Genomic DNA, 12109 nt, shown 5'->3' on the forward strand with positions numbered 1-12109 from the left:
AGAAAGCCATTTTCTACCAGCCAACACTACATACAATGGCAACAGCACACCTCGGCGTAGGGTAAAGGCTTTTGTTAATTTTAAATCTACTTCATGACACACCTACTTCTAGGATTAAAAGCTTGTTGAAGAATCCATTGTTCTATCAAAAATAATAATCTACGTATTATCTGTATTTTCCCCAAACTGGAGGAGGAAAATTTATGTGTCATTATTGTCAGGTTCAAAACACCGCAATCTTCTTATTTCTAAAAGAAAGTTCTTGAAAAACATCTCAACTTACTTGGTTTCAATGAGTATGTCTGCATTTGCTGGATTTAACACAGCTTTACAAATCAGCTCCTGGGTCACCGGAATAGATTTGTTCATGGACACACAAAGATCTGAAAGGTAGTCCAAGAACCTAATAGGGAGGGAAAGCCAAAGCCCATTAAACTTTGTACAATGTTTCAGATGCTAAAGAGCTGTATTAAGGAAGGTGATAAAATATACCTCCCCCCACCCCGGACAGGCCCTCAAAAGATTAAGGCCTAGGGTATGCAACAAATAACTTACCAGATGCACCTAACCTACCAAATCATTTTTTGTCATCAGACATCTCATTTTTAAAATCTCCTTTTCTACAAAAAAAGTATTTTTAAAAAATCATAAAATCAAAGAATTGTAAAATTGGAAGGGACCCTGGGGGTCATCTAGTCCAACCCCCTGCAGCGTAGGGATCTCAACTAAAGCAGCTATGACAGATGGCCATCCAACTTTTGCTTAAAAGCATCCAAGGAAGGAGAGTCCACCACCTCCTGAGTGAGAGCATGCCACTGTCAAACAACTCATACTGTCAGAAAGTTATTTGTGGTATTGTACGTTTCCGAGCACAATTCAAAGTGTTGGTGCTGACCTTTAAAGCCCTAAACGGCCTCGGTCCAGTATACCTGAAGGAGCGTCTCCACCCCCATCATTCTGCCCGGATGCTGAGGTCCAGCGCCGAGGGCCTTCTGGCGGTTCCCTCATTGCGAGAAGCAAAGCTACAGGGAACCAGGCAGAGGGCCTTCTCGGTAGTGGCGCCCGCCCTGTGGAACGCCCTTCCAGCAGATGTCAAAGCGATAAACAACTACCTGACATTCAGAAGACATCTTAAGGCAGCCCTGTTTAGGGAAGTTTTTAACGTGTGATATTTTACTGTATTTTTGGTTTCTATGGAAGCCGCCCAGAGTGGCTGGGGAGGCCCAGCCAGATGGGCGGGGTATAAATAATTTATTATTATTAATTATTATTATTATTATTATTATTATTATTATTGAGCTGGAATCTCCCTTGAATCCATTGGTTTGGGCCTACCCAGTGCTCTTTTTTTAGAAAGAGCCATTAAGTAGTTGCAGCAAATGCCACACTTTTAACATTTGAAGAAAAACAAAGGTGCTGTTACTACATATCCTTGAGTATCCCCCCTCAAAAAAACCCAACCAACTACTGGTCCTACCCTCCAGAGCAGGAGAGAACAAGCTTGCTTCATCTTTCATGTGACAGTCCTTTAGATATTTAAAGATGGCTATCACAGCTCCTCTCAGTCTCCTCTTTCCCAGGCTAAACATACCCAACTTCCTCAACTGTTCTTCATAAGGCTAGGTTTCATCATGACTCCCACGAAACCAGTGTTTATTCATTTTTGAATCAGCAGAAGATTTCACCCCATTAGGCTGCATCCAGACATTATAACATATGACAGAAGTAGGTGCCTCCAAAAATATTCACTGGGTGTTTGCTGACAACAGCACAGGGCACAGGCACTGATAATAACCCCTACCTACCTGTAACAATAACCCCTTCAATAACTTATGTTGTGCCCCTTGTGCAGCATTACAACTCATGACATTGTGTGGAAAGCTCACAAGTGTTGTTGGCACGTCAATTTCTCCAAGCAGAAAGACCCAGGCAGGCATGAAAACAGACTACTGACCAATCGTTCAGGTAGTTTCAGAAACCTACAGGAGGTGTTTATGCACCGTTTATTTTGTCTAAGCAGTAGAAGGAAGAGTCTTCTCTTACCTCGGCTCTCTGTTTTTCCTTACAAGGCTAACAAAGGTATCAATCTCAGCAGCAGTAATGTGCTTCTCCAACAGCTTGCGGTTATTATGGAGCAGTGCTGTTATGGTGTCCTCTGCCAAGACGTCATACCCAATTTGCTTCTGCATAAAGCCAAACTGCTTGGCTATATATTCCTTGCAAAGAGAAAGTGGGTGGGGTGCAGAGAGAGAGAGAGACTAGATGCTTACATCACTTAAAAACCTTAGAGTGAAAGGAAATGTGAAATTATCCATTTATGTTGATTTCTTGATGTGATTTTTTGTTTTTAGGAAAAGACTACTGAAAAGCAGGGTGTGCATGATCCTTTTGTCATATGAACTCCCCGGTCTAACTTGGATTTGCAGTTCCAGTTTGCAATCAGCCCAATTGTTCTTTGCGTAAGTCACAGTTTTTTCCGGTTTGGGTTCAACAGCAAACAATTGTTATTATTGATCATTATTGGGTGGTGGTGGGGAGGCTAGAGAATGTAAATGATTCAAAAGCCTTTACACCAAGCAGTTCAGTTGTCCTTTATGGTTACATTTTAGAAACACACTAGACTGTCTCAAACTCCTTGCTAACCTGGTTCTTCCTGTAGTCTTGTTGGGAGTGTCTCAAAACTCTGTAACAGAGCCGACATATGTGTCTGAAAGGAGCGTGGCGTTGGTCTCCAAGTTCTTCTAGTCTCAGCATTGGTCCATCTCCACAGTCAGTAAATGGTGCTTGTAATAGCTTGAATATCTGGCAAATTATTTTAGAAAGAAGAAATGAATCAGCATTAACATTGCAGCATTAGAACCATGAGTATCATCTACACAGAGTCTTGCCTTAAGTTTACCATGAGACTGAAGTGATCCTGTCTACTGACAGCCACTCCTGTTTCACCAGAGGCCGTGTCTACATGCCAGGATCCTTGCCTACAGCAACTAATCACATGATGGAGAAGCCTATATTGCCAAGCTGCTAAACCCCATCCATATGCAAATTAGCATTTTAAAAAATAGGCTTCTGAGCATGGCAGGTGACACCAGACAAGCAAACTTCCCCTTATAATCAGTTTTATAAGGGCTGGTTCACATGTTACAGTAGACCATGGTTAAAGGTTAACCAAGAATGAGCAGATTGATTTACTTCATTCCTCTCCTAACATGCGCGGGAGCAATCAGCCACACTCCTTGGCTGAGTGTTATGCCCAAATCAAGTATCATAGTTTGTTTTGCTCACACCATAACCGGGAAGTCAACAAGAACAATCACTGGCTTTAGATCATGTTTGCTTGGAGCAAATATTCATTACTGTCATGCAATGGGCTGACACTTTTTCGTAGAGATATGCACTATGACTTCAACTTCTCTCCCCCAGTTAGCATACACCCATCACTGTAGATGTGAACTTCAGATATTTGCCCCACTACTCACAACTTACATTGAACAACATTTGATATTTTGTCACCCATTTATTCAGGGTCCAATTTCACAAATACTTCTCAACTGAAATCTGGGATTCTGGCCAGGGAATTATGTTGTGGCATCTCTATTTACAAGCCCCTTATCCCAAGAAGTCCAAACCATCAGCTATTTTATTTGTGACATCTATGTCATCAGAAACAACCTTATTAAACACAATTTACTGTACCTGTTTCAAAATATTTTGCTCTCTCATTAGCTTTTGTCGTTCTCTGTTTGGCTTTGAGAACATGACTTCAAGCACATCTTGTCCAGAATTTGTTCCGCCGGTAACAAAATATACCAAATCTTCCAGCAACTTTGTAACAGACCTACAGTTCATTTGTTTTGAAAGAAAATCCTAGCTGTTAATCCAAAATATAATATGAACAGTGAAAATATCACCCTCTTAAAATAAATACAAGCCACTGAGTTACAATGAAGAAAAGATGCTCATATTAAAAACAGAGCCCTGTATTCAGAGCCACCCCAAAAATGCATTACATTTAAAAGTTCAAAGTTATATTTTGATTAATTGTTGAAGGAGAGGGGTTGTTAAATTCATAGGTATCAAAGAAATTGGTACAAGAAACTCATGCAAGATCATTACAATATGTAACAGTTTTATTATTGACTCCTTTTCGAAGAATCCCTAGCATGTTTTAAAAACTAAAAATAACTTGATGTTTATTGTTGCAAATGCTCCTTTTCTGTACCACTCTGTGACATCCACCTGAAAAGCAGTATATATAGTAAGTAATTTAAATATTAAATTAATGAATGAAGTAAACAAAGTTGCCTTCTCTGCCTTTCAACCCTTGTCTTATGTTGGAGAACATCTTTTTTCCATGAAGAAGCTCGCATTATTATTTTTCCTTACCTCCGTTCATTCTGGGTTATTGTCCCCTTTTCCAACTTGCCAGCAATGGAACCCAATACTTTGCTTGCGTCATTTGCAAAATCCAAGTCTCGGACTTCGGCAGGAGAAACTGGTACTATAGCAAAAGCTTCTTTGTCTTCTTTTACTGGAGAGGTGCCAATCTTTAAAAACAAGGCAATTTTAGTCACATTCTTACAGAGAAAACACAGTTGTAATGAAGACCCTAGGGAAACAATGCTCAGGTTCTCAAAACATTATTGTGAAATTGTGGTAGGAATAGTTCCATTACCACAATAGGCAATTCATTGTCTTTAATTATCATAGTTCAAGCCAAACTCATTGCTTCAGATTCTTCAGATTTTTTTAGTGAATATTCTACTATTATCCATTAGTTTTTATTTTATTTTTTAATTATGGGCTATGATCTGACTTCTGTTTTCCCCTTTGACTCTAGTGCTAAACCAGAAAAAGCAGCAGGGACAAAGATGATTTGTTAACCATTTTCTTATCTTTTCTGATGAAAAGCAGTACACCAATGCTTGAAATAAATAATTGGATGAGAGACTACTGTAAGGGTTTAAGTGTTGAGACAGTAGAGGGACTTGTCATTAAGACAAATGGACAAGCACTCAGCAAAAGTATCATACCTGATACACAAAAACCTTTGCAAGGTCTTCCAAGCAATACTTATTTCTTTCAATTTAAGATGCAAAGTGTTAATTTATGTCCTTCTACTATTCCATTTTAATAGAATCATAGAATCATAGAGTTGGAAGAGACCACAAGGGCCATCGAGTCCAACCCCCTGCCAAGCAGGAAACACCATCAGAGCACTCCTGACATATGGTTGTCAAGCCTCTGTTTAAAGACCTTCAAAGAAGGAGACTCCACCACACTCCCTGGCAGCAAATTCCACTGTTGAACAGCTCTTACTGTCAGGAAGTTCTTCCTAATGTTTAGGTGGAATCTTCTTTCTTGTAGTTTGGATCCATTGCTCCGGGTCCGCTTCTCTGGAGCAGCAGAAAACAACCTTTCTCCCTCCTCTATGTGACATCCTTTTATATATTTGAACATGGCTATCATATCACCCCTTAACCTCCTCTTCTCCAGGCTAAACATGCCCAGCTCCCATCGTTTCCAGGCCTTTGACCATTTTGGTTGCCCTCCTCTGGACACATTCCAGTTTGTCAGTGTCCTTCTTGAACTGTGGTGCCCAGTTGGACTGGCGTTGTGCCCAAGCAATACTGTGTGAATCATGTCCTAAATAAGAATTGTGTTCATCAGTGTCTTCTCTGAAATAGCTTTATTGGTAGCAGAAGAGATGAGATTCCATTGCATGACTTACTTTAAGCATCACAGGTTTTTCTTCTTCTTTATCAATGGGGATATTTGTGCTGTGAACCCAGGTATTTGTACACAAATGTCTAAGTCTGACATAGGAGTTCCTAAAAAGAACCAGGTATTATTTATATTATTAAGCTCCTCAGTAAGCCAATACTTTTCAAATAAAAACAACACCTTTTCAATCTCCTTTTAATTTTTTATTTGCAAGGTTTTATTTCAGCTGGAATATGAAATGCAGCCAAGTCTTAAATTGCCAGGTATTCAGTATGTAATGACTTCTATGAAGCCTGATTCACTATTTCAAACGATCTTTCCCAGGTACAAACAGGATGCTAGTTGCAGAGGTGTAATATGACACTGTTTTTTTTAAGGTGAGATCCAGCGTTGTGCTGGCAGCTGCAATGCTTCATCCTGCAGCCCTCACCTATTCCAGAGGGGGCTCCCCAACTCACGGGCACAGATTTTGGGGGAGTGCTGTTTCCTAGCCATAAACACATCAAGGAAGCAATGGAAAATAAGTCACAGTTTGTTTCTGCAAAAGTGCTGCCTTTTGTAACTGTCTGCCGCAGCTATCTAAGACTGCCTAGCAAATAGTCTGGCATTTTAAAGTGGTCTCACAACAGCTGCAGACACCTTCATCCTTTATAACATCGTACCTTGGGACAAGGCTGTCTCCCCCTCGTAAAGTAGTGGGGTCAAGCTCAAAGATGGAAGAGATATCATTTCCTTCAGGCACAGAGACTAAAGAGTATGCCATCTTCTCTGGAGTATTATGCAAGCCCCTTCTGGATGCATCCTGGTCAGGATCCAGCTGTGGAAGAAATTGCAAATCAAATCAACATTGCAAAGCCGCCTGCCCAGGCTGGAAGGCAGAGCACCTCATGGTTATAACTGAAGCATTTCAAATATAGATACAGGCACAAGAACTCAATGGTACATCACAATCTAATAGGGTTAACTAGAACTGGGCAGAAGACTTAGAAGCAACAGTAAACCATCAAGCTGGGTTGTGTCAAAGTCACTGAGAAGCCAAGACATAGCATAGGGTTTTCCAAAGCTCCTCAGTCTCCTAAAAAGGACAATTCTACCCAAGTTAGGCAACCAAAATGACAGCTGCCAAGTTTTGGCAACCAACAATTAATTCATAATTGTTCTCATTGTTTTAAGGGAAAGTTGATATCCTCTTAACCCCTGAATTCCACTTGTGTAGGGAGAGGCCTACACAAATCTACTTGGAGGGTTGAGAGACCCTCTGGAGGAGCATGAAAGGTGGTGTAGAGGGCTTCAGAGAGAAGGGGGGAAATAGTGGAAATTGCCTCCCACTAAAAATAAATCTTATGAATTAAAAAAACTGAAGGTTCTTGGAAAGGCCAAGGATACAAAAGGGGAAAAAATGAATTATCTTTTCTTCAATTTTTATAATAAATATGAAGATGCTGGACCACCCTGAGATCTGTGGCTATAAGGTGATATGTAAATTTAATTAATTAATTAAAGCTGAATTACAAGAAAGCAACCCTAAATACAAAAGGGCATACGATTTTTACTTGGAGGAAGTAACAGTTTCTATGGGTGCATGCACATAAAATAAGTAACTGCAAGCAGCTCGTCCACGCATCTTCCTAGAGGCAAACTTGAATCCCTTGCAACTCCTCCACAGAAAATGTGAACAATCCCTTCTGCAAAAGCACCCCGCAATGAACTAGAATCATTGTCCAAGAAAACCATAGCGAAGAAGCACTCCGCAGCGCTGTAAGTGAAAGGAGGCAGAGGAAAAGCAAAATTCAAACCACCGAACTAATCAGATGAAGAAAGGTAAAGCCAGCCCTTACAAAAAGTGGAGTTTGGAGTGAGGGGAGGTAATTTGGTTGAGGCACCACAAACTGCCCTTGCAGTGTATGGACGGAGCAGTAAAATGTAGATCTAGAAGGGGCAGCATAGATCACCTGTATAGATTTTGGCCTGATGTCTTGTTGAGTACACTGCCAGGTATTTCTAGTTCAAAAAGAAGAGAACTTAAAGGAGCCTGACTTGGCTGAAGGGAAATTTTAACCTTTCGGGTTACGTTCCAAAAGACAAAATTGTGCCTTCTGTCCAAGAGACTGACTAAGCCCCTGATGTCTTATTTTACCATATGCTTATGTATCCAGCGACCATCTCCACACCATCTCGTCTTTTCTCTTACACACGCCATTACATTATTGTAAAGGGGAAAAAATCTATTTGCCTCACACTGTGTTTATCTTGCTTACGGTCTAATCTCGCCATCTGGTGGTTAAAAGCAAGAAAGGAGGAAATAGTGCTAGTAAGACCTCCAACCTCTGTATGTGTAAGAAACGTAGTTGTTTATTGGTTTGCACAGAGTTTCCCCCTTAAGGCTTTTGGAATGTTGCTTTTTCTGTATTAGAGTAATATGTAACAGAGGAGGAGAAGATAACGATGCAGCCCTTATGCCAAGACAAGAGCAGTGCCACATGGGCCTGTGCCACAATCATGGGGACCTACAGTAACACAGTTACTGGCAAGACAACTCGTCCTATCCCCAAAGCCCATAGCATTATGTAAATGCTGTGGACAACCTTGTTGTGCACCCTAGTGGCTCAGCACCCATCTAGCAAAGTCCCCTCACCCTTGGATAGTGGGAAATCATGCTCAGAGTGCACAAGCCCCCAGATGCAATCCCTGATTACACAGAAGGGATATCAAAGAACTACAGTCGAGAAATAAGTTAAATTAGGCATTCCTGGGATTCCTGCTATTTTACTTGATTTTTAAGCAAACCCTGGTAATAAACTGATAAAGCAAAATACCAGGCCTGTTAAATTATTCTTTCCCTCCCGAGGAGACTCTGACAGTATCTGTCAACCACAAAAGTGACCCCACCAAAACTTAGCATTTCCTACAGATTGTAGTGCAAGCAAAATGTGTTGAAGCTAAAAAAGAAAAAAAGAAAATGAGGAAACTGGCAGCCATTGGCTCTGAGCATATAAGGCAGCAATCTCTGAAGCTCAATAAGCTAGTTCTTCTCATTAAAAGGACCATGCTACAACAGCCTCCTTCTCCTGAACCTAAGTACTTTAGACCTCTTCCAGCTTCCACTGTTCCTGCTTTCTTATTTGAAGCATTTCTCCCACTCTAACCAAAAGGGCTCCCAGGTTGGCTTACAAAAGTAATTAAAACAGCTCCCAGCTCTCAGGCCTACAATCTAAAATAAAACACACACAAGGAAAATGTGATGTGGAGGGAGGAAGAAAAGGGTAAGTTAAGGAAGCTGGTTATTTTTAGTTACCGTATTTTTCGCTCTATAACACGCACCTGACCATAACACGCACATAGTTTTTGGAGGAGGAAAACAAGAAAAAAAAATTCTGAATGAAACAGTGGATGTATCATTTTGGTGCTTCATGCTGTGGCCACAGACATGTGATTTGACGGTGAGTTTGGGGTAGGCCAATGCAAAAATTCTGAGAATCCATGTGGATCTGTGCTTTGTAACCACAGCAACCGAAAACAGCTTTTACAACTTTGTAAACAAAGCAACTGAAAACAGAAGAGGGTGGGCAATAAGACCCTGAGGCAGAATGCAGGAAAGCAGCAGCCTCCTCTCTGCAGAATGCGATCTGATTTTTGCCTGATTTTTGCCTCTGCACTCGGGCCAGTCGGCTCCAGCGACCACACATTCGCTCAATAACACGCACAGACATTTCCCCTTACATTTTAGGAGAAAAAATGTGAGTGTTATAGAGAGAAAAATACGGTACATTTCTTATAACAACCAGCTGGGATGGAATGGCTGAAGGCAGATTAACTTTCAGCAAAAGGGATGAAATAGACTTGCTTCACTTGTTAGCACTTTTCTCAGCAGTTCCTTCATTGTCTGCTTTACAGATTGATTTCAACTTCAATTAGCATTGTCGGATTGTAAGCCGACAGGGGAATGTTGGAAATTGGACATGTTGATGAAGGTGGGGATGCTGGCTGCAAGGAAAAGCAGCTGGGTTCTATATTTAGATGGATGTAATTTGGATCAGCACCACTTTGGTGAACTGACTGAATCTACCCTGTTTAACTCCTGCCAACCTAGCAGTTCGAAACACGTCAAAATGCAAGTAGATAAATAGGTATAGATAAATAGGTACTGCTCCGGCGGGAAGGTAAACGGTGTTTCCGTGCGCTGCTCTGGTTCACCAGAAGCGGCTTAGTCATGCTGGCCACATGACCCAGAAGCTGTACGCCGGCTCCCTCGGCCAATAAAGCGAGATGAGCGCCACAACCCCAGAGTCATCCGCGACTGGACCTAATGGTCAGGGGTCCCTTTACCTTTACCCTGTTTAACACAGCTATAAAGTGGGGAAAGGGGTTTTGGGTGGAAGCAAAGAAAAGAGGGAACTACTTTAATTCCTCCCCCCTTCACTAATATTTAGGTTCAGGACTAGGGCGCTTCATGTGTGTGTTTTGAACACTCTGCAAGACCCTTCTTCATAACCATATAAAAAATATATGAACAGCATTATTTTGTGTGACAGCCTATATCATGCATTCCAGGACCTTAAGTGGTAAAGAGAATTTGGGTTTGACATATTAATGATGATTGCAATGATGACTTACCCACCCTTCATGCAAAGTCCCTGGGTAGGTCACAGCAATTAAAGTAGAGTGTTTAAAACAGTTCAAAAACAACTTACAATTGCTGCTTATAGTTGCATTCCCATCCCCCCTTCTCCTCCTGTCCCCCCAAGTTCTGTGTTGCAGAAGGCAAAGCATGATAAAATGCTGGAAATAGCTATGAGAAACAAGCATCTCTCACAGCATTAGCATGTAGAAACAGAAAGGGGAAAACCCCAAAATTTCTTTTTTAAAAATTATCTGAAATCAGCAACCTTGTAATGAAACTAACTTGTTATTAAACTTCCTCCGTCTTTTTTTTTTTCAGAAGTTACAATTTTTTGATAAGTGTCCTTAAGGGCTTTTCCAAATTCCCCTGCCCTCCCCAAGAGTTCACAAATCTAAATAGGAGTCTTGTCTGGGCCCTGGGGTGGTAATTCAATGCTGTTTGCCAGGAAGGAAACTGTCATTAGTACAGGGGAGGGAGCTAATCTTCGGTGCTGCTTCCTAAAGGCTCCCTAACCCTCTAAATCTGCTCTGGAAGGTCCTAAATGCAGGGGGAGGGGGAGGGGGCTGCAGGGAGATATCTCTTAAAAGCACCTCAATCCCCCATTTTGTTAATGTATTCCTTCAGCCAGTAAACGAGCAGCGCTGAATGAACAGCACAGAATACCCACCTCTGTGATTTGCTGCACACAAACCACCATTAGAAACCTTTTAATAGTTTCTGAAAGAGCTGAACAAGTCTCCTTAATTTAGCACTGAAATCATGTCCTTCTGGTTACTGACACTCCCACTGTCCTACACAATATCCTCAATCAGGAGATGGGATACAATTTCCTGTATCTATACATATACTTTCTCTGTCTCTCTTTCTACACACACACACTTCCTGAGGTCCTTTAATTACAGAATCTCACTTCCAAGTGCTTAGAACCCTGTGAAAATGCTGCCGCTCAATTCACGGACAAAGATCTGCAGTTTCACCTCCACTATTCGTACACAGTGTGCTCCCTGCACCACATAAGCATTTCGAACTGCAACAGCTAGCTTGGCACATTCAAATGCTGACACACACATCCCACTACTATTATCCATACATTGGAGACATGACCTTCAACCTCCTACAGTCTGGAGGACAATCAGCATCTGCATATACCATACTTCCGAAAGACTAAGTCAGGAGTGGGGAACATTCGGCTCCTTTTTTTTCTGGTCATGCAGCACAGAAAATGCTTGCTCACTGTTCTGGAAACTTATCAACAGACACATCGTTTATTACAAGCAAGAGTGGAGAGTGACTACAATTTCAATGGAGGTATATAGTTTCCCTGTTTCTAAGGTAGAGAAACACTGTTCTAACCAAGGTGTAAGAAGGGCTTTATAACATGCTTGGATATATAAAGGTGAGATTACAGCAGGCAGAAGGATAGCAGATTTGTTTAGCTAGGTATCTTACCTAGGTAACTAAAGATTACCACAGCCCAGTATCACTGGAGAAGGCAGTGGAAAACACCACGTTAAATACTTCATCAATTAAGAGGTTAACAAAAAGCTGCAATACTAACCCTGCTTAGTGATTAAGCCCCACTGAATTAAATAGAACTTATTTCTGAGTAGACATGGTTAGGATTGCACAGTAAGCTTTGATTTGTCTACATGCTTGCCAATCATACCAGGGCCTGTGTCAACACCAGTGCTCAAATTACAGGGGGCAGGCGGGGCTTAGCCCCCTTATTTTTTGTGTTGCCCCCTTAGAGACTTACTTTAGAAA

General features: G+C 41.3%; 1 protein-coding gene across 8 annotated transcripts in view; it reads right to left on the bottom strand.

The window, feature by feature from the left end:
- Positions 1 to 12109, bottom strand: part of ITPR1 (inositol 1,4,5-trisphosphate receptor type 1) — a 224352-nt gene that overhangs the window by 133023 nt on the left and 79220 nt on the right. For all 8 annotated transcript variants that reach the window (XM_079957524.1, XM_079957519.1, XM_079957521.1 and 5 more), the window contains 7 exons: positions 6387 to 6541; positions 5732 to 5831; positions 4387 to 4547; positions 3697 to 3838; positions 2644 to 2802; positions 2044 to 2216; positions 284 to 403 (listed from right to left, as the gene is read on the bottom strand). In XM_079957524.1, the coding sequence (XP_079813650.1) occupies positions 284 to 403; positions 2044 to 2216; positions 2644 to 2802; positions 3697 to 3838; positions 4387 to 4547; positions 5732 to 5831; positions 6387 to 6541 (1010 nt within the window). The remainder of the gene's footprint in view (positions 1 to 283; positions 404 to 2043; positions 2217 to 2643; positions 2803 to 3696; positions 3839 to 4386; positions 4548 to 5731; positions 5832 to 6386; positions 6542 to 12109) is intronic.

This window comes from Podarcis cretensis (genome assembly GCF_951804945.1).
Source record: "Podarcis cretensis genome assembly, chromosome: 2".
NCBI lineage: Eukaryota > Metazoa > Chordata > Lepidosauria > Squamata > Lacertidae > Podarcis > Podarcis cretensis.